General features: G+C 39.6%; 2 protein-coding genes across 9 annotated transcripts in view; both read left to right on the top strand.

Annotated features, from left to right (window-relative positions):
- The first annotated feature begins 3,528 nt into the window (after positions 1 to 3,528).
- Positions 3,529 to 12,003, top strand: LOC125900995 (protein tyrosine phosphatase type IVA 2-like). Of its 5 annotated transcripts, none has more exons than XM_049596347.1 (8): positions 3,529 to 3,653; positions 4,500 to 4,635; positions 4,735 to 4,860; positions 6,261 to 6,986; positions 7,093 to 7,185; positions 7,404 to 7,534; positions 9,074 to 9,148; positions 9,324 to 12,003. In XM_049596347.1, exons 4-8 carry the CDS (start codon positions 6,891 to 6,893, stop codon positions 9,433 to 9,435), a joined length of 507 nt encoding a protein of 168 aa, XP_049452304.1. In that variant the 5' UTR covers positions 3,529 to 3,653; positions 4,500 to 4,635; positions 4,735 to 4,860; positions 6,261 to 6,890; the 3' UTR covers positions 9,436 to 12,003. The 5 variants fall into 5 exon arrangements, with proteins under 5 accessions (XP_049452304.1, XP_049452302.1, XP_049452306.1 ...); XM_049596345.1 differs by having other exon boundaries at positions 3,553 to 3,653; positions 4,497 to 4,635; XM_049596349.1 differs by having other exon boundaries at positions 3,553 to 3,653; positions 4,497 to 4,635; positions 4,735 to 4,875.
- Positions 12,004 to 15,455: 3,452 nt separating this feature from the next.
- The window catches only part of LOC125900935 (apoptosis-stimulating of p53 protein 1-like), a 78,140-nt gene continuing 67,649 nt past the window's right edge, over positions 15,456 to 25,946 (top strand). For 2 of the 4 annotated variants that reach the window (XM_049596241.1, XM_049596242.1), the window contains exon 1: positions 15,456 to 15,913. In XM_049596241.1, the coding sequence (XP_049452198.1) occupies positions 15,905 to 15,913 (9 nt within the window). In that variant the 5' untranslated portion in view covers positions 15,456 to 15,904. The remainder of the gene's footprint in view (positions 15,914 to 25,946) is intronic. The other 2 variants (XM_049596243.1, XM_049596244.1) reach the window with 2 other exon arrangements.

Below are 25,946 nucleotides of genomic sequence, written 5' to 3'. Positions count from 1 at the left end.
AGATTCAACAGCTGCTACGTCACACGCATGCACACACACACACACACACACACACAAACTTTACATGCTCTGGCTTGTCAGTGTGTGGGATACAGGGAGACTCCACTCCCTATGAGCCATGTAACCTAACACCTCATCAATAGGTAAAGAAACAGACACATATGCTTTATTGAGCAGGTTGACAAAACATCCATCCTTGCCAGCCAGAGTGTGTGTGTGTGTGTGTGTGTGTGTGTGTGTGTGTGTGTGTGTGTGTGTATGTGTTAGTGGGTGTGTGTGTATGTGTGTAGGAAAAAGAGAGTAAGAAATGGAGAGATGCCACACCCTTTATGTTGTTAACTCCCAAGATGCCTGTGGGGAGTAATGCAAATGTGTTTTAACAGTGAGCAGTGTGTTTACATGGCAACAGACTGACAGAGTGAACTCGCGTATTGCCAGTTTATTTGAAAGAAAGTAACAGCGTCAAATAAACTAGAATAAATGCTATAGTATGTATTTGGTGCCTTAGGCAAGCCCCCGCCTTGTTGACCAGGACCAGCAGGATGACTCACTGTCTTCTGTGAATTGGCTTCCCATCAAGTTAAGGATTTATTTTAAGGTTCTTATTTTACAGAGCCCTGCATGGTCACATATCACTATACATATCTGATCTCACTTGTAGGTCACTTAGGTCTCCTAACCAGAGCTTATTGGTTGTCCTTTATGCTCAGCTGAAAACAAAAGGTGACGGTGTGTTTGAAGTGGTGGCTCTGACACTGTGGAATGCTGCCATGACATATGATGTACCATCTCTGTGTTATCTTTACAAAGCAGCTGAAGACTCACTTATTTAAATGTACCTTTCTCTTGTCCCGTGCTGTCTGGTGTTAATGTCCCTGAACAGATACAGGTGTCTGCTAACATTTTATTAAGTTTTTCAGAGCCCAACCCAAACATGAAAAGCACAGTTTTATTGAATGTACAAAGAGTGCTGAGGGTTGGTTGGGACACTTTATTCTGGGCTAACAATATCATTTGCATAGGAAAAAAAGCAGTGTAACCTAAGATCTTCAATGTCATTTGGTCACATGATTCTTTTAAAAGGGAACATCTGTTTTTATGTTCTCATAAATTACTAAGATATGGAATTTTGACTGTCAATAAGTCAATAATAATAATTGAGAGTTAAAAAAAGTTGAACTTTGCACATTCAAAATATGGTCAGCGCTTGAAATTTAGATTTATATGAAGTATTTATTTTTTTACATGGCCTATTAACTCAGCAGTCCCTAAATCTCTCATTAGATGCGACATTCACTCAATGACTTCACAGCTTGTCTTATTCAATTAAGAAAAACATTTTTATGCTTTTGTCTACTTTTTGTTGATTTGCAGCAAAATAAGAACTATAAACAATATTGTCCCAACCGCTTTCTGCTAACTGTCTGAACCATCCCAGTGAGAACAGACACATTTAGGACTCCTGTGTGAGCTACCAATAATAATTCAGACTGCTAACCCCCAATTTCCACACTGGCATCAACTGAAGGCCAGAAAATCAGCCTTCTGACAATGTGTTTTTCGTATGTGGCATAACTAAAAACAGTATGGTAGAGGAGAAATAACAAAAGAGACAAAAAATTACTTACACACCTGGGCAAATAGATAAAATGTCTCCACTTTGAGGTGAAAAGTGAAGAGGGTGTGGCTGAGTATTAGCATGGTGATAGCATACACATTGTAAATAACCCCAATTTTCTGTAGTTGACACTTGTAATGTATTTATGTTGCTTTTATTTTGTTATTTCCTGTGAACACTGAAGTGCTTTTATTTTGAAGAGACAGTAGGCATAGAGGTTACAAACGGAACCAAAAATGTAAACAGTGCAGTAACATTAAGACGAAGATAAACAATATGGTAATAAAAAGGTAATAAGGAGTTTAAAGTTTAGTACCAGTGAAGAGGGCAAAAAGGTAACTGCATTCATTTGTGTGTAATTGTCGAATAATCTGAGTTTTTTGTGTATTTTGTAGCTTTCTGGTGCTGTCAAGGCAAAATTTTATGTTTCGTTTTGCAGTCTGTTTGTCTGATTTCTGTTTAGCTCAGATGTTGGTTGGTGGAGTTAATAAGGAACAAATTAAACTGCATTAGACCATCAGTCCAGGCTTCTATTTTTTTAACTGGTACACTACAGGCACAGTCGCTTTCTAAATGGTTAAAAAGGCACCGTCCCAACTGTCTCACTGTCCCAACTGACCCTGCTCTCCCCTATTGTTTTTTTTTTTTATGTTTTAGTGGTGTATGTTTCTTTTTGTTGTTATGGTCTTATTGTACTCATTTGAAGCACTTTGCGACCTTGCTTTGTAAAACGAGCTATGTTAAATAAACCTTACTTACATACGTGTTCTGTCCACATTGTGTAATTAAAACACCTTAGAAATGTTGTAATGCCAGCAGTACAGAGGTCAAGTTGTAAATCACAGAGGGCTTTACTCGGAGAGACGTTACCAGTACTGCCTTCAGTGATGAACTAGGGACTGCACACCATAAATAAGGAAAATATGGAATAAGGATAAAAGGCTGCAAACCTCCTTACCTGACAGAAAACACATTTTAGTTGTGAGTGTGTGTGTGTGTGTGTGTGTGTGTGTGTGTTAATGGAATTCACTGACACAAAGAACTTCTACAACCATCAATACACCCAGTATACTGTACTGCAGTGATATTCAACTGACAGCCTGCGGGCCAAACCCGATAGGGTGCAGGGTGGTCCCCAACCATTTTCTAATTTACAATAAATAAAAAAAGTTGATTCACACTGGGAATTGTTTCTGTGCTTGTGATAAACATAAGGTGTCAGACTGCATTAAAAAAGCATCAAAATAGAGCTTGTTTATCAAAGAGTAAAGTGTGAGGGGAAGATCCACCACACCCCCCAACAGAGGTCCAGGCTCAGCCCCAAATGTCCTCATGCGCCCTTGTGTACATGTGCGGGGCTGCTGCAACTGGCCCCTGGACTCCTTTCATTTTGTAAAAGTGGCCCCCAGGCAGAGCAAGTTGAGAATCCTTGCTGCTCTGTATATGTGTTGGTAGATTTACTTGTGCAAACAGTAGATGGCAGCAATGCCTTCAGTATCAGTCTGACAGTTCCAGTTTGCCTGCGTGCAGCCTTATGATTTCATACAGTTTATTAAGTAAATGTTATTGAGACCGTTAGAATTTTCAGCTATGCCTGGATTAATAAAATGTGACATGTAGAGACATCAACACAAATCAATTAGGATGTCAGCTGCATTCCCTACTAAACCTAAGCTCACTCACTATGCTGCAAAAGCAATAAGTGGCACTTAAAAAAAAAAAAAAGATAAAGCAACATAATGTGAAGTGAGATTTCAGCAGAGTAATTTTTAAGCATTAGTAATTTTCTTAATTCGTCAAGTTAGCAGGAGACAAGCTGAATAGTAACGGAAGTGTACTTACAAATTAAAAGGTCGTGATTTTACGAAACAAGCCAATGTGTATTTTTTTTAAAGTATTTTATTGTTGAAAGCTTACAGCCGGAAGTGGCGTTGTTCATTGCGGCTAACTCGACATTTCTGTTCAACATGTCTCCTTCGCAGACTCTTCTCTTTAACTAGAAGCGTCTGGATTTTTCGTGAAACTACTGTGTTTTGTAAGTAGCCGTGACAGTCGTTTGTTTTTATCGTCGACGTAAGCAGGTGTTCCTAATGTGTAGCTAAGGTTAGCTGTGTTAGCAAGGCCGCTGTATCCGCTGTCATTTGGCTGTTATTGAAAACCGGCGACCGCTTTAGCCTGGAAGTGTTAGCTTTCTGTTTATTAAGGGAACATGGTTGTTGACCTGGTTTTACATGACCTGGCTGGCGGCGGAGCCTCTAATGACAGATGGCGTTGCTGATAAGTCTAGTGAGGTAGTTTCTAAATAATTTTGTCCTAGACTGGATATGTTGTAACATTTATAGTATGTACAGTAGCGTTAATGTATGAGTGTTGAAAATCAGCCACCAGTAACGTCAAGCTAGCGAACGTTAGCTGTAATTTAACGTTGAAACAACGACCTAGCTAAGGTTAGCCAAGCGGGATGTTTCTGAAAAGGCATACAATGTTACGGTTCGCTAGCCGTGACTAGATATTATGCTTCTAACCATCTCTACGCTTTACTGCACTGTTAACTGTTGATTTATTACGGTCAGCAGCTCGCAGGTGCAAAAGCAGACCTCTGGCTGTTGATACAGTTCAGCTAACTGAACATTGTACATTAGCTTTGAAATGCTCAGTTATTTTCATGTGCATAACGTAACAATGTCACGACAAACTCGATGTAAAATCAGGTAGAATATCCCAAGCTGCTTGGTGGATGTCTAATTTTTATCAGGCCTTATGAGTTAATCTCTATATGGACACATTAGCCAGTGGTCACGTGTGGACAGGGAGGTTGACGTTACAGAAGGCGAGCCAACGTTAGCACAGCAATATTAACATGTTTTCCTTTACGCAGCAGGTTAGCAACAAGCTAGCGGGCCGTTGTCAGCCAGGACCCAGAAAAGCATCATCATCATCAATGGTGTGTCTACATCCCGGAGCCGTCACATTTTCCTGTGTCCGCTCAATGAACCATCTCCTCAGCTCTCATCACAGTGAGTATTTCACCACGAGTCACTGCAACATAGTCCCATCTTTCAATACTGTGCATATTAGCAGCTTACACTTAAAATGCTTTACTCCGTCTCTCTTAGGCTGCACATGTATGGCGTTTGCGAGGCTCGGAGGGGAGTTTTGCCAAGCCCAGCACCTGCTGCTTATTGTGGACAAGTGAACAGGAGACACCAGCTAGGCGCAAACACTGCCATTGACGCACACAGGTGTGTAGCAGAAAGGTTGGTTGTGTGCTTAATCAGGTATATTATGAAAAGGTTTTCCATTTTAACCATGGCACAGTCTATGGGCAGCAGATAGATAGTAGAGGCACAGGCAGATTATGACACAGTGGTCCCCAGGGCCTGGGCTCAGTAAAGCCCCCTGTGGGAGGACAGGTATAACATGCTGTTGTTTCTCCCCACAGAGTTCAAGGGTCCATGTTGCAGAGTACTCAGCCCATCTAAAGTCATATAGATAAACTGAGGGGATAGAAACACTCACATAAAATATATCTTGATGGTTTCCTTCTTGGATCTCCTATGCAAATGTTGAGGCTAATCCTTAGTTTTTATTTGTTTAGGACTTTTTTTTTTATTTATTTTTTTTTAAAGAGTGGCTTTGTTATTGCCTTGAATGACTAAGCCCTTTGACAAGAAATGCTGAGTTAATAACAGTGACTTCATGCAGAGGCTCTGGTTTGGGGGGGGGGAGAGCTGGCAGACCCGTTCAGTAGTAGAGTGCATTAGGAATGACATTTTTTCTGTAGGCCAACGTAGAAGTTAGCGTCGCCCTGGTTACCTAGACAAAAAACTACTGGCATATTCCCATTGGCTTTTGGATTGTTGTGAAAATAAGATTTGTGGCAAACAAACATTTATGATACTAACATGTTTTGCACATGTTCCTGGACAAAATTTAGAATTTTTACCCATGACTTGCCAATGACCTATAATAACATCTTTTTTATTTCCCCATTTGCCTGCCACTTTTTAAACACATCAGATTCATATTCCATTCAAACATAATTTCAGCTAGCTAACACACATGAAGGGCGAGACAGAGCGCAGGGAGGAAATGGAGAAACATACATGATGGTAAACACAACGTCACACATCCACACATTAGTGCTACCTAATGCTGACAGCTACAGAACATACATTTGCCATTATGTCACATTACATAGAAGGTTACTGTAACAAATCATTACACACAAAAAATACCTTACTAAAAAATTCCATGACATAATTTTATGACATTTTCAGGCCTTGAAACTGTGATTGTGATTTTTGATGTAAATCGCCAGAAGTAAAAAGCTACCTTAAGGATATAAACAAAGTACACCATGGTCACATCACATAACGTTACTGCCACCTAAAGGCTGTAAAGCTGTGTTTAGCGTGATGATGTTAGCCACTTGTGAACAGCCGCCTTTTTGAAGACACCTAAAAGCTTCAAAATTTATGAGTGGGGTATTTACAGTCATATTTTATGCTGTATAATATAACGTCAATGTCTCTTAAGCTTGTGTTGACCACAGACCTAGACAAAGGCTTATATTCATAATGAAGAGCCAAGCAATAACCAGTGGAAGGATACTTCAAAGACCATCTCCATGTCTTCATAGGTCCTTACTGCCATCCTGTTCAACCCATATGAAGACAAGCCAACCTTCAGCCTGTCACCTGTCCTGGGGAGTAGGAGAGGCTTCAGTTTTATCCCAGGAGTTTCCTCACAGCTCTTCTCCTTTCCTGCTTTTCCTTCCTTCTTCTGCTCTGATTCGTCTTCTCTGAATGGGCTAGTAGATTTGAAAGAAAGGAAGGACAGATCTTCTTTCTGTCTTTATTTTTTTCCTCTTTTTTTTCTCCGACTGTGGGTGTCTGCTCTCCATTCTTTTTGATCCCAATCTGTTAGATTTTTAATTTTTTGTTTAAAACCAAGCCAATTTTAGTTTTTCCTTCATTGCCAAAAAGTTTAGATTTTTTACCCCTCTATTTCTATCCTAGGAAACTGGTCTTTCATATTGTTTTTGTTCTTTGTTTTTAATTAGTGAAATTAATTGCGAAGTGGTTTTGCATTTTTTTGTCCTTAAGTAGTTTTTCTTTTAGTGCAAAGTTTTTTTGTTGCTTTTTTAAATTTAAATAATCAGAAGACTTTTGCTTTGATTCGTTTGAAGAAGACCCCGTCTGTCAGTCTTTGAAGCACAGAACTTTTCAGATCTTTTATTCTGCATTAATAAACCTTTGAGCGTCTAAAAATGAACCGACCGGCCCCGGTGGAGATCTCTTATGACTGCCTGAGATTCCTCATTACGCACAACCCCACCAATGCACAACTGGGAAGGTTTATAGAGGTAGCACACATTTTAATAATTCATTTAAACCTTTCATTCATTTTCTTTTAGTCATAGAGGAAGCACCAGCAGTGTGCTTTGTTAATCAGTGTGTTTTGCTGTGCAGGATCTGAAGGCATATGGAGTAAACACCTTGGTGAGAGTGTGTGCCGCTACATATGACAAGACACCAGTGGAACAAGAGGGTATACATGTCTTGGTAAGTAACATAGATGCACACCAGATAAAGTCTGCTTATTTACTGAGCAAACAAATTAAAAAAAAGCAAAGCCTAAATAGCACTACAAGTAAGAGGAATAAAGCTAGACTCTGGACACTCAGTCAGTTTAGTCATAGCCATGAAAAAAATTGTTAACGTTTGAAAACATGTTGATGCCAAAATGATGAGCTCAGGTAAAGACTTGATGTCTCCCCCAGGATTGGCCGTTTGATGATGGTTCCGCCCCCCCAGACCAGGTGGTTGATGATTGGCTGACTCTGCTGCAGACAAAGTTCAGAGACGAGCCTGGCAGCTGTGTGGCTGTGCACTGTGTTGCTGGATTAGGACGGTTAGTATGCACCGAACACAGGATTTAACGTGTAGTGTTTAATACATATGAACAACTTGCCAAAATAAATTAATGACCCGTCAGTTTAGTGAATTTTTATTTTTTTTAACCCGACATTCATTGTCAATTTTTAAAGATTAAACGGTATGAAAATTTCATATCAGCGACCAAAATTTTCACATTCATCAGTATTATCAGTAGTTGTGAAAAGATGTGAATGTGAATTAAAATGTGCAAAAAGTACTGATAAACACCAGGCTTTATAATGAAAACCACAAACAAAATTAGCAGCACTGTGCACTTTTTGTTTGCAAAAACATTAATATAATAAAACAGCCAATACCTTATGTAGCGATATGGAAACCACATGTGCATTAATATTAAAATGGCATCATGTGACCATGCCTCTAGGAGACTGTTGTTAACTTTGATTGTTGCTGGGCAGTTTTTACTGCAAGGTTTTCAAAGCGCGGTAATAAAACAAGGTTTAATGATAAGTACAATTTGAAACAGTAATACTAACTGTGGTGAATTTGACCATGGTTTATCATGAATCTGGTAACAGTTTCCTCCTCAACAGTCGTAGTGATGTTGCACATTCTAAAGATCTGTGGTACTAGATTTTCAAAATGAACAAAGCAATACTAGCCACTGCCGTGTCACTTTGATGTGTAGCTACAAGGTCCCAAAGCAAAATTTGCCATGAACTTGATAGAATGGAAAGCTGGAGTCAAACGTCAGAGCTAGAGCTTTGATTAACTGCCGGAGCCTGATTGGGCCCGACCCGAGCCGGGTTAGGGCTTGGCCAGGATATAATTCCTCATTATTTCCCTAGGCTTAAATTGGTTCGGGTTCTCGTCAATTTACTTGTGTTTTTTTTTCTTCTTTTTTTAAAAAATGAAACTGGCAGTTCTCGTGCATTAATGGACTTAGACAGGAGTTTCAGTGCACTACATTGAGAGGGAAAGGGGGAGAAAAGAGGGGGCTGCAACTGAGAGATGGGAAGTGATGGAACAGCGGAACAATATAGTGGAGAACTGACGGGGGAGAGAGAGTGTGTGTGAGAGGGACGGAAAAATCGAAACAGGAGGGGCTGCAAGGTGACTTGGTTTGCTTCTGCCTGAGATGTGTGTAACACGCAGCAAAGAGCGGTGATCATTATCTGAGCATCACATTGTCACAGACCACTGTGTGCATTAAATGCACCAAGGGGTGCAGCCCGCTCTGCTTAACCTGTTATAGCTGAGTAAACATGTCAGCCCTCAGCTTGTGATAAATGTTTTATTATTAAAAACATATAATATACAAAATATAGTATTTTTTTATGTACAAATTCAGGTTTTTATTCGGGCTCAGGCCCAGAAGTGTTGTTTGTGTGTTCATGTGGGGCCGAGCCTGATTTTTTTTGGGCCTAGTCAGAGGTCTAGGCAGAGCACAAACTGAGTTGAAACACAGTTTTAATGTCTGTGCTTCATACAGGACTGCTGTCCAAACAGATGGTTGAACATTTTTTAAAATCTATTCACTGTGTGTCCTCAGAGCTCCTGTGTTGGTGGCGGTGGCTCTAATTGAGTGTGGGATGGAATATGAAGATGCTGTGCACTTCATAAGACTGTAAGTACAAAACACTGATTCCACTGCTCTCCATTTGACTCAAATGTACAAAACAACTGCTCTGTTTTCTAATGTGCCATATTCAGTACCATCCCTGTAACTGCTCACACAGCTGTCACTGCTCTCAGAAATATTGTTTCTTGTGTAAAGTGTAATGTCTCTTTCATGTTGTCAGGAAGCGCCGCGGAGCGTTCAACTCCAAGCAGCTGCTGTACCTGGAAAACTACAAACCTAAACTGTGTCTGCGCTCCAAAGATGCCAACGGACAGAGCTGCTGTATACAGTAGGAATCTTCAGCTCCAAACATCTTCACTGCAGCTACATAGGAGACTTTCACCTTTTAATGTTAAACAGAAAGTTGACATGTTTGGGTAAATGTTTTGGTAACATTAAAGCCCATGAAATCTATTTAGAGCACTTAATGTATTTCCAAAAAATAAAGGATATCACATCAAATTGCTGAAATCTGCTAAAAAAAAGTGATGTTAAAATTTTTTTATTTCTGCTCTGTGGTCTGTGAACTCACCTCAATATGTAGCAAAAATGCACAAATACTTAACCCATTAAAGGATGACCCCACAGTCAAAATGAATTGATTTTAACTGTCAGCTTTACTGTGAAACCAAGCTTGTTTGGCTGTAAAGGTAAAAAAAAGAAAAAGAAAAACACAAACATTTATTTTGATGGTCCCTCTCTCAAGTCATTGTTACAGTAGAAGCTACGGTAAATGCCGTTGATGTTAACAGATTTGATCAGATCTAAATTCACATTGGGTACAGACCTTATAGAAAATGGTGTGTCAGTAGTCGAGTATGTTTGACAGTTGATTCATTCTTGTGATGTTAAACTGGTCTGCAGCTTGATATTTGTCCTAGGCTCCAACACTGCAAATGCTGAATAAATAGTTGGCAGTATGTGCTTTCAGAGGCTTGCTGGTTTATTGCACATCAATCCACACAGTGGTTCAGGCTGATATGTTTATTCCAATATCTCCTCTCTGACCAAATCGATGTCCTGCAGCAGAATGTGGCGCAGATTATAAAGAACTCATGAAGCAAAGCATAGAATATTTAATGGAGCAGTGTGTATGATTTTGGGAGATCTATTGGCTAAAATGCTATATAATATTCACAACTATGTTTTCATTTAATCACAAGAAACTAAGAATTGTGTTTCTTTTCATATCTGTATAGAGAGCAGGTGTCTTCCTTGGAGCCTGCTCTGTTATATGGCCATTATTCTATAGTGGCCCAGAACAGACAGACCAAACACTGGTTCTAGAGAGGGCCTTTTGCATTTTTACATTACTGCAGGTTCTCTGGCACACCTGGAAAAGGAGGCTTGAGGGGAGGTGTGTTCAGTTGATTGCAATCTTCAACCTCACCACTAGATGCCACTAAATCGTACACTCTGCTCTTGTAGGAATTTGCTTGAAGGAATACTTATCCCGCAAAATGACCAATTGTTTATCAGTTACTCACTCCATGTTACTTTTATAACGTTGTTTTTCTCGTATGTCTCCATGATAAACAAAGAATACAAAAATGGAGAAAGTTCTTGATGAATTGAAGTGGTGACCACGTTTATCAACAGCAAAGCTATATCAAAACTTTGAACTCTCACACATGCATGGGCAGTTTATGAAAAATTGTTTAATAGTAGGGTTTTGGTGAAAATGCATGTGTTTTGGAAGTACTGAGCATAAAAGTGGATAAGTGAGACTTGGATTATACTGCATGAGTTGTGTAAGAGTTCGTAAACTGATGTTTTGATACAGCTTTGCTGTTGTTAAATGCAGCCGCCTATGATTGTTCACCGTGGAGGCACTTGAGAAAAAAAAAGTTTTTTTCCTGAACTCAGCGTAACATGAGGTGTCTAGCTGACACACAAATGTTCTTTTAAGAAAGACTAAAAGTTTAAAAAGATTTATAAATATGACATATGCTGTATAGAACAATACAACCTACCTACTGTGTGTCCCAAGTCAGAATCATAGGCACACAGTCTGCTTCTCTAGAACAAATGTGTGTTGGCTGTAAATGTTTGACACTGTCCTGCATAATGTCACCAAGGTGAGAAGACCAACATGCTAAAAGCTCAGTTGGTGAATGTATTTATAAATAACACTTTAAGGTTTTGGTAGATTGTCCTATTAGCTGTCAAGTGTGAAGAACACGAATGAAATCATCAATATGTCTCTAATTCTTTGGCCCCAGTGCTCTAAACCTCCACTTTAACATACACAGTGTCTATCTACACAGTGTATGATGGAGTGGCAGCATACAGTATGTGATTAGTCTTCCCACTAGCACTTTGGCATAGGTAATACTGAGTGGTATTTGCATGATAACAGTAGGATCTACTGTTGACTGATAGTAGGCTCTATGCAGACACATGAGCATGTACTATTTACTGTAAGAAGGTAAAGAAATAAGCTAGCATTTAAGTAGGAGTGATAAAAACGTCTGTCATTTTGGTGCCCTGTGTTTTAATCATTGAATAGTCAAATGTACTAATGGGACAATCTCCTGAATACTTAATGTATTCCTATAACAACCAACATGGAACAGGACTGTGGACCCAACATGGCTGCCGCTGAAACCTTAGTGGCCATAGTTCTTATCTGTCTCTGGCTCTGTACCTACTTAGCTGTCTGGTCAGCTGCTGTGTGTGTAAGATGCTGTTGGGTCTCTGTGATGTTATTATTTTTTCTATAGCTTTTCTTTTCTTTTCTTGTACCCTTTACCTGTTTGTACTTATTTATTTATTGATTCCACAGTGTTTCTTTGTGAAATGTCTGTCTGCTAGAAAACAAATCTAGTGGTCTTGTTGGAAAATTAAAGTGTTTAAAGTAACTGTTGCTTGTTGCAGAAACTATTTGAAAACGATCCTAATTCTAGATAGATGTGTCTATGGTGAAAACAGCTTGTCATACTACATTGTTTCATTTCAAGCATATCTGCATAGAATTTATCAGATTTTCACACTTCATCCTCCAAGTGACCAAGAGATATCCGTCACTCACTCTGTGTGACGTCTTGTATGCCTCCATGAAGGATGAAGAATCCAAATATGGAGGAAATAATGAATTGAAGTAAGGGGGTCCACATTTAACAACAGCAAAATCATATCAGAACATATCTTTACAAATGATCACCCAACTCATCCAGTATAATCCCAGTCTAATTTATCCATTTGTATGCTCACTACACCCCAAACAGACAGCTCTTTCTGACAGGGAATTAAACTGAAAGTGAAACTTAGCTGTGCTCTCTTCAATGCCAGACTTCATTGATAAAAACAGTAATTTTATTCGCTGAACACGGGAGCTGCTACTGCCATGATCCGTAGTTTGTTTGTCACATTGTGTGACTTTGGTGAATCCAAACTAACCCTCTAAAACACTAAAGTCACACAGTAACACAAAGAACTAGCTAACTGAGGCAGTGGCAGACCAGCAGCTCCTGTTTTCAGCGGGGTAAAATTATTGTTTTTGTCAATGGAGTCTGGCTCTGAAGAGAGTATAGGTAAGTTTCACTCTCTGTTCAGTACCCTGTTTGGAAGTACTGAGCATACGACTGGATAAATGAGACTTTGATTCTTCTCCACAAGTTGTGTGAGAGTTTGTAAACAGATGTTTTCATATGATTTTGCTTTTGTTTAACACGGACCCCTATGACTTCAATTCAAAAATAATTTTCTCAGTTACTGGATTCTGTGATCACCGTGGAGGCATTTGAGAAAAACAATGTTTTCTGCATGATTTCAGTGTAACGCAGGGTTAGTAACTGATATACCAATAATCATTTGGGGGGTGAAGTATTCCTTTAAGAGCCACATAAAGAAAACTGCATAATATGAATCTCATCATAGGTTGACAATAATGACATTACTCTGGATAATTAAACCATTGTTAGTGGAAACCATGCTACACATTTCCAAACAGTAAAAGATATTTTTAAATTAAACTTTACGAACTGCCAGGCTGCTTCTACAGCAGCACCAGGTCACAGTAACTGGATTACTTACAGGACTGTAGCTGTAACATGGCAGCTACCCAACGTGATGCTGAGCCTGACCCGACCCTAATGAACTCTGTGTGTATGTGAGTGTGTGTGTATGACAGTGAGAGATTGCCTCTGGCTCGCTGATGCTGTGTGAATGTGGCCATCAGGGCGGAGTGACAGCATCGCATGGAGCCAATTCAAGGTTGATTGGTTTTATTGACTGACCTGACAACACTCACGCTCATGAACTAACCTTGAACAAAAGGGCCAGAGTGGATAAATACAATAACTGCCCACAAAGCTCGACTGTTAAATACATATTTGAGGAAGAGATGTATAGACAATGTTGCTTTTTTTTTTTATTACTGCCTTCTTTCATGTTTATGTTTACACAAAGAGGCAGCTGACTGAATTCCACATGACAAACTAGAGCATGTTTCAAGACATTAGATCAATGAAGTGAGACGGAATAAATAGATTGAGGTGGACTTTATAGTTGGAGGAACACAAAATTATGTATTAATTATTTATTTCCCTAATTTCTTTAAGTTTGATTTTATTTGTAGAGCTCAGTCTTACACAATTACAATTAAAGTGCTGTACAGTGATAAAACAGTAGAGCTTTAAACAAATAGCAAGCAGCTAATTTCTTAATCATTGCAGTTTATAAAGCCCTGACTGAGTCTCAGAGGAAACAATAACTCCTACTCACTTGTTACCAAATGCAAACATATTCCCACTAAATGCCTGTGTGTACAGTTATAATTAGTTTGACACCACTAACTGCAATGCTCCTCCTGAGCACTCAGTGCAAAGAGTTCAAGTGGAAAATGTTTCCTTGAGTGTTGGTAGCTCCTGTGGACAGTAGAGGGCGGTGACGTCCTGCCAAATAGTGAACTTTATATTTGAGTCACTTGCACTGATGTTAAAATAAGAAAAGAACACTTTCGCAGTCTTTTAAATGTTTTTCTGGGGTGTTGAACAGTGAATCTGTTTCTGCTCAAAACAATAATGATTATGTCCAGCAGTACAGTGTCATGCAAGTACTTAACAGATATGAGCAAAGTTGTTACTTAACTGTAACGTAATATTACTAGGGTTTGTACAATATTGCTTGATCAGTGAGAACACACACACACACACGCACACACACACACACACACACACACACACAGAGGCCTACAGCGTCCTTGGCAGCAGGGGACAGCTCTGATAATCTGCTGAATATATGACAGCTGAACATCTCTAAGCTCGCTGTAAGCTACATGACCCTGTGTGTGTTTTTGTGAGTGCGAGTGTGTGTGTATGTTCAATGTCACGTGGAGTCAAAAACACTGCTATCTCTGCTAAACATTGTTAATTACAGATTGAGGGATATAAAAAGAGAAAATGGGAATCTGGGTTAGAAATGCATGGGGGTGGTGGGTATTATGGAAAACTCCAAGTCCCCATAGAATTGTTTTAAGGGACTGTACTTTATTTATCAGAGGAGGGGCGTGGCTGGGGTGTGACTTTATTTTATTTTATTTTTTAATTAAATTCACACCAAATTTAGATTGGATCCAATGCAACGAGTGAACAGCACGGGAGTGAGAGTTATCACAAAAACAAACAGCTAATTTCTTAAGCAAAATTGCAAATTTTGCTTAAAAACAATGTGTTCAAGGACTGTCAGAAATTTTAAATTTTCTGTTCTGTTTTGTTGTTTTTACAGTTTCTGGCAAGGACATATGGTGTGATTTTGGCTATTAAACACGCCAGTGGGATTTGGGGTTCAGAGGGTATTTGAAATAAATACAGAATACTTAATTTGTATATCTCTCCCCTAAGCCAAAGTCTCTCCCCAGTGCTTCCAAAATGATTTAACCTGTCTCCACGATTTTACACCACCCCCTCCTCCCTCATTAATAATAAACAGTCCCTAAGAAAATACCATGACATGGCTACAATAACTTTATACTAAAGTCATCACTGCAGTTGCCAGGGGGACGGTGAAATAAAGATCAACCTATTATAAAGAGGGCTAGAGTCACATACACTGATCTGTCTCAAGTCAGCTGTAATACTGAGTAAAACATAGTTGCAGCTGACACGGCCGAAGGGGGGCGCTCTCACTCTAAATAACGTCAATTAAAACCTCCGGAAAATAGTATTGATTTTTATATTGCTGACTGTTCCACCACCTATTTTTGCTACATACACTACTGAACCTGCAGGCTATTTATCGTGAGGAGGAGAGGAGGAGGAGGAGACCGGGGGCAGATGGGAGGGATGATCGGGACGGTGACCCAGTTCACCCTGCAGCCCAAACCGGAGGACCGCCCGCTGCTGACTGACCAAGAAACCAGTGAAATTCTGATAATGAAACTACAAACGGTGTCTCCAGCTCTCTCACAGCCACTGGTATTTCCTCTCCCGGTGTAAAACATCACAGAGAGACTCAGCGTGTGTGTGTGTGTGTGTGTGTGTGTGTGTGTGTGTGTGCGTGTGTGTGTTTGAGTGAGGGAGAGGAAGGAAGAGGGAGGGATTGACAGAGGAAAGTGGACAGAGGAGCTGGAGTTTAGTTTTCAGAGCATCTGGATATCTGGCCGAAGAGCGAAGAAGAAGAATTTGGATGTATGGAAAATTACCTGAAAGCAGCGGAAAAGACCGAAAAGGCAGAGTAGAAGAAGAGCGGAGGAGCCTGCGGAGGGAAATAAGGAGGTGAAAAGTTGTTTTTCTAACGGGACAGGAGGACTGAGGAGCAGGAATGTTGCCGGTGAGTTTTCATTGATGAAATGTCTCTAGTATGATATGCTTGGTATAAAATGTATTGTCTTGGTTAACTCAATGCAACAAAATTACCGCTAAAGATTAAACACTAAGCTAGCTCCAGCTGTGAGGGCTGTCCCCAGTCCAAACACCGGACGTGGAGCTAAACTTCAAGCTCACATTGTTCCTCAATGACATTTTAGAATTTGAAATATTCATTATGAACACGTTTTTATACATTTTTCCAGTTATTTATTTTAAAGCACCGTTTATCGCTCGCATTGTCTCTGCTTATTCACGTCAACAATTCCCATAATGATTGACAGGACAGCAGCGCGCGTGAAACTTTTATGAAAGTTAAAGATAGTGAAGGTACAGAGCTTTACAGTGATATGTGATAAATGACTTCAAAGAAACAAACCTTTCATCACTATTTAAACCCCCTCATGTACTGAGTGTCTGAGCCCTATCAAGTTGCCAAATTTAAAGAATGAAACCGGAAGTTGTGCGCCAAGTTTTCAAAATGTCAGCTTTTGAAATAGTTGTACAGAAGGGGTGGGAATTACCTGTGTATCCACGATACGATATTATCGCGATACTTAGGTCACGATACAATATTATTACGATTTTTAATATGTTGCAATATGATGACAATTGTGATAAAATATATTGGGATATATTGGGATTTATTACCTTTTTTGCAACTGTAAATTATGTCCCCAAAGAAAAACTTCGTCAGCATCTGCTTTATCTAATAAGACAAAGTTTTAAGTCTTTTCATCTCACCTCAGCCATTTTTTTTGGCAGCAGCAAAATGTATCTAGTGGACTGAAAAAGCAATTGATTATATTTTTTAGTAGGCTGACTAAAGGTTTATTTGTATTTGTAATATTATTAATTTATATAATAAAATACCGATACTTGGCACTGTATGATGATAGAATATTGCCACACAAAAATATTGTGATACTATGCTGTATTGATTATATTCCCACCCTATTGTACTTTACTATGCATTTCCTTTTTCCTGCTACTTTATACTGGTATTCAGTGTTGCATGAGGTGGGTGTACCACTAGGTAAATGGGATGGTAACCGAGGAGGAAGTGGGTATACTCTCCTATATATTCCAATGGCTTTTTCACTGATAGGTGAGTATACTGTTAACAGCCAGAAAAAGAGGTGGCTATACCCCATATACAGTGGTGCAGTGGAGGGTTTATGCAGGTATATGGAGTATACCCATCTCTTCTTCTGGCTATATACAGTATACCCACCTGTTAGTCAAAAAAGCTATTGGAATATACAGGAGAGTGTACCCACTTCTTCCTCGGTTCCCTACGTATTTTCCTAGTAGTACATCCACCTCATCAACTACCACTACAACGCTGCTTCTACTCCACTACATCTCATAAGGGAATACTGTACATTTTACTTCACTACATCAGTAACAACAAGTTGATAGCATCTTTAGGAAACTTTTACTTTTTGTACTTTAGGTATATTTTGATGCAAATACTTTTGCGCTTTTACTTGAGTACATTTTTGAATGCAGGACATTACTTGTATCAGAGTATTTCTGCACTGTGGTATTCTTAAGTAAAAGATCTTCTACCACTGCTGGTACATGGTGAATGGTTAATAGACTTGCACTGGCCTTTCTGGTCTTCCAGCCATTCAAAGCGCTTTTACATTCACCAGCTAACACACATGTTCATATAGTGGTGGCCGTGGCTACCATTCAAGGTCCCACCTGGTAATGTGGGGTTCAGTATCACCCCCAAGTATACTTGGACACACTAACTGAAAGAGACTGGGATGGAATTGCTTCTGATATGACAGGTGTGTTTGTTTTGGCAGGCCGATAACATTTTTTGATACTTTACTACACATAATTACCATATACCTACAGTTTCTGGCAATGAATACATGCATTTGTGATTTCCATTTTTTGTTGCATTACTCAAAAATGATGGCATCACATTCATCAATTAAGCTTTTATTTTGAATTCAGTTGGAAGTTCTACTCTTCTTCTGGGTGTTTTGACACTATTGAGAGGGTGTATATGTGTGTGTGTGTGTGTGTGTGTGTGTGTGTGTGTGTGTGTGTGTGTGTGTGTGTGTGTGTGTGTTTGTTAAGTGCAATTGCTCATCCATAACTGGTTGAAACATTTTTACATTTTGATTAGAAGGATGCAATTCCATATATATACACCATAAACATACAAATGCATTCATTCACGACTACTCAGCCAAATACAGAATGCAGTTAAAAAAGAATTTAAAAAAGTTTTTAAATAATTTTAAGGATGTCCTATTGATGCATGATACGTTTCTGGTGAGTAGAAAACAGTCAGTGGCTGTTATAAACATACACACAGTCTGAAGTTTGCTGATGGTACAGACTAGGGCTCAAAAACGTATTGTAAAAACCTCTTAGCCTCCCCACAATCAAACAGAGTTTCTCACTGCAGTCCAACAGTACAATAAGTAAACCATCAGTATTCCTGTTTCCATCCTGTCCTTCCTCTCTCAATCTTCCTCTGTCTTCATTGCTCCCTCTGTCTCTCTCTCACACACACACTGAAAACACTATAGTGCTTTGTGGCTGGGTTGGGCTGCTGTCAGCGTCTGACAATACACTGAAGATATAGAGATGTGTTTACTGCAGAGAAAGAGAGAGAGAAACAGAAACATAGAGAACACTTCTACCTTGACCCTTGACCTCACCCTCAGTGTTCTTCCCACTTCAGTCCTCCTTTTTATCCTTTTTTCCAAAGTAGGGAGTTTCAGCTTCTACCATTGTCCACCCAGTGTTCACAGCTTTGTGATGTTCAGTCCTGACTTCCCTTGTAAAATAATTTGCCCAAAGCTGCTAGTCAACTTAATTGTTCAGACTGCTGGGAAAACTGTAATGACTCCTAAAGCACTTTCCATACGACCCTTCTCTCAGCTTAGCTCTCACTTCTGCAAACATGGGGAAACTCACATGACTGATACAGCAAATGCAAAACAGAGCATGATATCATCTGGCAACTTTTTCTGAAATGTTGAGCAGCCAACACATATTTTCCTGGGTAGAGAGCTGGCAATGCTGCTGCCACCACTTATATTCCCCATGAACAAATTCAGTATTCCATGTGAAACCATGATATTCTATTTATTAGCCATGTTAGTGGCTTAGCTAAAGAGCAATGTCTGTCTGTCAGTTGGTCCACTTTGGTCCATACTGAAATATCTCACCAACTATTGTATTGATTCCCACAAACTTTTGTGGAGACATTTATGTCCCCCAGGCGATGAATCTTACTTAAAGGCGCTGTATGTAAGAATGTGGCCAAAATGGTTACTGCACTCACTGTGATCACTCCGAGCAGCCCTTATCGGAATTACTTACTTTTTTCCCTGATGATCTGAATAAGTCACTAAATTTGTTGCTGGTTGCTTTTTTATAAAAGTAAAGTTGCTAAGAGGGTCTGAAAAGTCATGTGACAAAGCATTGGTGTTTTGATGATATGGGAATGAGAACATGTTGCAGTGGTACTGTCTGTGTTGCTGTTAGTGCGACATGAAACATTGTGCTGTCCAAGCATATACATTCGGCTATATCTAAGACTGACCAGCCAGTCACCAGCCGTAGCCGATCGAACTGGAAATAATCATATTCCGGTCACTGATGGATCTCTCAGTACATCTTTACTAAATATCACATGCTACATACTAAAAGTTAGAACAACAAAGTACAGTATATCTTACAGAATAACGGCCTTTGCACATTTGCACACAACGAACATTTGTGTATTGTTCTATTCATTGCCAAAATTTGCGATGAGACAAAATAAAAAGACCAGTTTTCTCCTTTGCTTCTCTCCAGTAGAGTTACCTATCTACCTACCTACCTCATGGCTACATGAAGGGGCTGAACCGTCCTCCCTCTTGGTCTCTACACTTACACTCTCTCTCTGTCTGTGTGCGGACCACATCCTCTATTACATCCTCCTCCTCGCCATCATCATCCACCTGAATATTACTATATGACCTGTTGAAAATAGGCTATCTGATCCATGAGAGGATAGTGTGCAACTCGTTCCTCTGTCTCATTGTGTCCCGCCCCGACATTTTCTTCATTGGTTCTTGGTCAAACACCTCTTTAAAGACTTTTGATTGATGCAAAAAATGTAAATTAATAAACACAGAAAATCATATCTGGTACTAAAACTTTAATGATGGATGAAAGTTTTTTAGTCAGTGTGCAAATGTGATTGACACAACGTGAGGTCACAACATGGTTTTGGACTCGTGACAACTTCAGACAACAGACTGTGCTCAAATGCCTTCAGCATGGAGGCTACCAGAGAGTTACAGCAGACATAAAATAGATTCTTGGAAAAGTTTTCTATCTTTTTTGCAGGGTTGAAAAAATAAAACTGTATAAATAATTGATAAGCCTAAATATTGATTTGTTTTGGCTAAGTTGGAACTGTTTCTTACTGACTGAAATTGCTATGGGATTTCTGCAAGGTTGTTCTGGAGATGTATTTTGTAGAAAACTTCCATGAACATAAACAACTTAGAGGCGTACACAGTGGGAGGTACTGTAGAGTTGTTCAGAAGTATAAGGACTGTCGCTTTCTCAATGAGCTGGGAGTTCGTGCTTCACCGGTCACATGCAGTTCCTATAGAGACGGCACTGACTGATCTGGGTGTGTGTGTGTGAGTGAGTGTGTGCTTGGGTGTGGGCAGTGGGAGCTGGGGTGTCTGAAACGCAAATCACCTCCAGCTGTCACTGTGTTCCACTGTGGTCTGTCTCACTTACACACACACACACACACACACACACATACACTGCCAACAGGGAAGTTGGTGTTACTTTAGGATTTGTTTCTCTCCTCTCTTGCTTGTTTTCATTCATAAGTTTTCCTCATGATCTTCAAACTAAATGTCTTCAGATATATAAGTTGTTTTGTTATTATCATTCTTCTGTTAGAGATACCACTGGAGTAACATTTTGTTTATATCCATTATAATTTAAGAAGCGCATTCACTTGAAAACATGATATAGGCTCATTCCACTAATCATTCATTGTACATTACTCTCCAAAATTTGACAGCCCACTTCCTAAAGGGTAATTGTAATGCGATATAGACCCATCAGTCTGTTTTCAATAAGTGCTACTGAATATCTGATTCCACATTTAAACATGTAAAGCCCTGCAGTTTATTAGCAGGTGTTACTTGAAGCAGCCTCACTGAAAGGACACTATGACAGAGCTATTTTCTCCTCAGCACGTAATACTTTCCTAATTTTGCTTGATGGATTGACTAAAGCAGGATGTCTTCATGTGTGGTATATAAATGGCAGCGATTTCCTCCCCTCCTGCACTAGATGCCCATGATGCATCATTAACTAGAGAGGAGACTGTTGTTTGATTGAGGATATCACAACAATTAAATTGAGGTTATTTATGTGGGCTTCCACCAGCTGCTCTTAAAGAATCTTCCTGATTTAATTTAAGACCAAAAAGAGTTCAGACTTAGCTAGGGCCAGGCAACATATCAGTAGTATATCAATATTGTGATATGAGACTTGATATGAGTGTTGTCTTTTCCTGATTTTCAAGGCTCATTAAAGTGATGTTATATTATTAATTATTATTAATACTGAACTTAACAGACAGTTCATTATTGGCCTTTACCCACTTAGTCTTTATATCAACATTACTGATGATTATAAATCAAAAATCTCATTGTTTAAATATTTTGTGAAAGCACCAATAGTTAACCCTACAATATCACAACGTATCCTCATACAAAGGTTCATATGGTATCTAACAAATTAGCACCCCATAAATGGTGTTGTCAGGTCTATTTAACATTAAGTCACGTAGGACAGGTTTAGGAAAGTAAAGTTACGTAGGTTAGGTTCAGGAAAGAAGAGTTATGTAGGTCAAGTTTAGGGAAGTTAAGTTATGTAGGTTTTAGGAAAGTAAAGTTATGAAGGTTAGGTTTAGGAAAGTAACATTATGTAGGTAAGGTTTAGGAAAGTAAAGTTACGTAGGTTAGGTATAGAAAAAGAGACATGGTTGAGAGACATTACTGTACATACCTAACATTACGTAACATGTTAGGTTTAGGACATGAAACATAGTGACGATGTACCTTAAAATTTAAGTCAAAGTTCACGTGGTTTCACACAGGACACAAAGACCGGTCTCCTGAGGGAAAGTCCTGTGTTTGTTTGACCCATCCACCACCCCAAACTCCTGACTTACAAGGACTTATGCTCTTAATGATGTTTTTTGGTGAGCGGGGCTTAGCTGGTGGCAAAACAATTCTCCACAGACATGAGCTTACGCTAGCTGGCAAGTTCTGTTAGCTTGTTTTAGACAGTGGAGGAAGATGATGTGAGTGGTGCATTCAGAAATACTCACTCCAAGTGCTGGAGCACACTCTGGCACAAACTGGACCGTTCATAAATCCGGAGAGCTGTCGGAATGTACGATCGGGTTATCCAGAGCATCGCACTCTAAGAGCGGCAGAGTGCTCTGTAGGCATGCCAAGTGGAGTGAATATGTGATTAACTTAACCAGTCGTTAATTCATACAGAAATGTAATGCTCTGTTTATTCGACCAACAATGCTCTCATTTTAGTGTAGAGTGTCAGACTGAATTTACGAAAGCACTATGTCAGGTCGCTCACTCTCTGGGACTGCGAGTGCTATTTGAATAAGGAAACACTGGCCAACAGGACCAAACAGGCTGACCCGTATGCTCTCGCTCTGTGGATGGATGATTTGACAGGATTGCTGAAGGTGGGACGGCCGGCTTTATTGTTGATTACTATGCCAATCTTAGGAGGATGGCACTTGAACGATCTCCTCCAGTTTGTTTTCCTGTCAAAGTTAACGTTAACTGAAGCACTAAAAAGTTAGCGTTACGGAGAAATCCAATAATCCTCTTAATACCTCCACAATTTCTGATTTGGTGGACATGATAATGCTTAATACACACAACGTTATTCATCTCGATAACAGTAAATACTGTTTTGCTGTAACCTGATATCAAGTGTGCGCTGCACATGTGAGCATTTTTGATGATCGCCTCATTCCAGTCCTTCCATCGTATGGCATAGTTGTCTTTGTTTTTTTTTAATGGGCAGTGGTGGCTGGTATGCGATAAAACTCACGTTTTGAGCCATGACTCCTTCTATTCTGGCTCCCAATAACACAAAAAGGCGACATTGTAAGACTCCTATGTAGTCTACAGCCCTGTGTGGCGAGTCGTGTTTTGCCTCCAGCTAATTAAATGACGTCGGCCCTAAAAGGGTCTATACTATGAACTTCTTTACTCCAGTCAACGCATTCATCATGTCATCCTAGCCTTTTCGAGTTCGAGGGTTACATACGCATTACTGGCTCATGATAACATGGCTTACATACAAATTCTGGTACATTAATTTTTATAGATATAGGAACAGTGCAAGAGAACAGCTTGAATATTGATATCAAGGTATTTGGTCAAAAAGATCATGATATTGAGTTTTTCTCCATATTGCCCAGTCCTAGGTGTGGCCCAAGATCTTGTAAGAAGACATGCAGTTTATTTTAGGAACTGCAACAATACACATAGGAAGAGTCAGGACAATGGACTGAACTTGGAAAGAAAAAAGCCATTGGGCAGACGTAACAAGAGTCTGACAGATGGAACAGTCGGAAAACCATTTCACACCCAGGAGGACCACTGTCCTTCAGTGGTTGGCACAGCAGGTATAAGCACGCTGCACCCCAGATCCCACCACAGTCTATCATCATTTAAAATGATTTACTACAGTAGCAACACAAACAGAAAAGCTACAGCAGTGTGGTCAGAATCCAATTACATAGTTCACATTTACAAAAAATAAACTAAGCACGCAAATTCAAAGACTTTATGATAATTGTTGCATTAGGGCATATTTTAGAGAGCAGATGTTACGACATCACATCTTGGCTAGCCTCTGTTCAACTAGCTTCTGTAACTTTATTGGCCTTGCTGAGAAAATTAGGCATGTCCCTGGGGTTTACTTTACATGCTTTAAGAAAAAGCATCCAAAACATCACTTGCAATAATAAATTCAAACCTTTGTGATTTTAACTGGGTTAAAACTACAGCTCCCATGAAAATTTAAAGTCAAATCTAAAGTCATTTCATTTCTTCCAATGTTTTGTGTTCTCTGCTGTCTGAAACATAGTACAGCATTGAGTCCTCTCTGTCCTGCAGTTATTACAGACATGTTAGTAACCCCGACCCCTCGACTCACTCATGGACTCACCTCTTGTCGAAAAGTGACTTTGGGAAGTAGTGTTTGTTAAAGGCCGACAAAAACATAAATAATAAACAATGATATTAATATTCCAAGACTGGATTTTTAGTTATTAATGTTGTTTCACAAGTCAGTGACCTTTTGACTTAGTGCTGCGTTGTTTGCGAACATTTCATTCAAAATAATGAATCTTTTGGGTAAAGGAACTGAGCTGAATTACTTCCTGAAATGATCTATCAGTCATTTGCAAGCAACTTAATAATTAGATGTCATGAAAACGCTCATGCTGAAGGGTTGGACTTCAGCTTTCAGTTTGCAAACAGTATCTTTATCCCACTAAATTCTCTGTGCTCACTTCACTAGTTAGTAAGCTGACCTGAACGTTAAGCTGTGTTTAAGTTCAGTGAGTGGGAATAAATGCAGTTGGTGTCCTAGTAATCACTGAACAATTCTTTGAACAACTCCTATGAACAAATCTGTTGTAATGAACATATTCTAGTGATTCAGTGCACTGAAAAGAGCTGCTTTGCTCATCTGTGTTTTTGTTTTGTTTTCTTACTTCTGGAACAGAACCTGGTTTTGGGTGATTTCAGTCCTCTATACAGTTGTCCTTTCAGTGGGCAGCTGCTGACAGCTGATGAGCACTGTGTCATGCCCATGTGACTTTCACCACTCTTACTATGTCCTAGAAAAACACACATTCACTGTAGCAGCTGACTTAGGCCACTGGTTCTTATTCTTGCAATGAGTTTTCTGTGTCTCTGTGTGTGTGTGTGTGTGTGTGTGTGTGTGTGTGTGAATCTGACTATCTCTGTTACACTATGTGGTTGTATTGTCTGTAGTGGGTGGAAGTACAACACTGTCCCTTTGAAGAACTTGGAAGAACATTTTGTTTATAAAAATCCCAGTTCCTGTGGACACACACACACACACACACACACACACACACACACACACCTCTCTCTTTCTCAGTCTTACAAGGCAGTACATCTTAATTTCCTCCGAGACCCGTAGCATGAATATGGCAGTCACAGAAAGTGCTTCTGTCATCAATAATAAAACACTGCCTCCTCTCTAATGAACTCAAATTACAGTGTTGATATGACCCTCATGATGATTGTTACCCCATCCTAAAATGTCTAATGATGCTCCAAATTCCTCAATATTCATTTTCAATTCATTTTGATCAGTGAAGTGCTTCAAGTAAAGGGTTGTACTTTAGTACGGCCTCTCCTGGCAGCAGTTTCAAGGGACTGTGGGACATAAATATCAGTCAGATCCACACGAGAACTAATCTGTGACGAAAGATTTATGATCATGTGTAAGCAGGGTGACAAAGAGGTCAAGACGGAGGAGAAGAGTAGACGGTAAACAGACAGAAAACAGAGGTTAGGACACTTTCTTATTGTTGGTTTGTTTAAGGTAATGATGGTTCTCCTCTTTTGTCTGTCTGGTTTCCTCTGAACCGTCTAATGATTTTCTGTCAATTCCTATAGAAGTGATAGAGGGCTCAATGTGTCTCTTTTGAGCACATGCACCGAACATGTGACCTTGTGTGTGTGACACAGAGAGAGCGTGAGACAGCTCCTCTGCCAATGTACCTTCTGTGTCCTTTCTGTGTGTGTGTGTGTGTGTGTGTAATAGTGCAGTCATGCTGCAGTATATCAGTGTAGCCTCTCTAATCTCTCCCCTCCAGCGTTACCACTGCTGCTTCTGGACAGCTTCACTCCACACCACTG

The sequence above is a fragment of the Epinephelus fuscoguttatus genome, linkage group LG14, assembly GCF_011397635.1.
Source record: "Epinephelus fuscoguttatus linkage group LG14, E.fuscoguttatus.final_Chr_v1".
Lineage (NCBI taxonomy): Eukaryota > Metazoa > Chordata > Actinopteri > Perciformes > Serranidae > Epinephelus > Epinephelus fuscoguttatus.
The sequence above is the reverse complement of the archived record's forward strand: the minus strand, read 5'-3'. Positions and strand labels throughout refer to the sequence as shown.

What these genes read in the sequence shown, in the direction of transcription:
- LOC125900995 (XM_049596347.1), top strand. Translation starts at nt 6,891, where the DNA reads ATGAACCGACCGGCCCCGGTGGAGATCTCTTATGACTGCCTGAGATTC. An exon ending in TGTGTTGCTGGATTAGGACG is followed by an intron (nt 7,535 to 9,073) that starts GTTAGTATGCAC and finishes GTGTGTCCTCAG; the next exon opens with AGCTCCTGTGTTGGTGGCGG. An exon ending in GCTGTGCACTTCATAAGACT is followed by an intron (nt 9,149 to 9,323) that starts GTAAGTACAAAA and finishes TCATGTTGTCAG; the next exon opens with GAAGCGCCGCGGAGCGTTCA.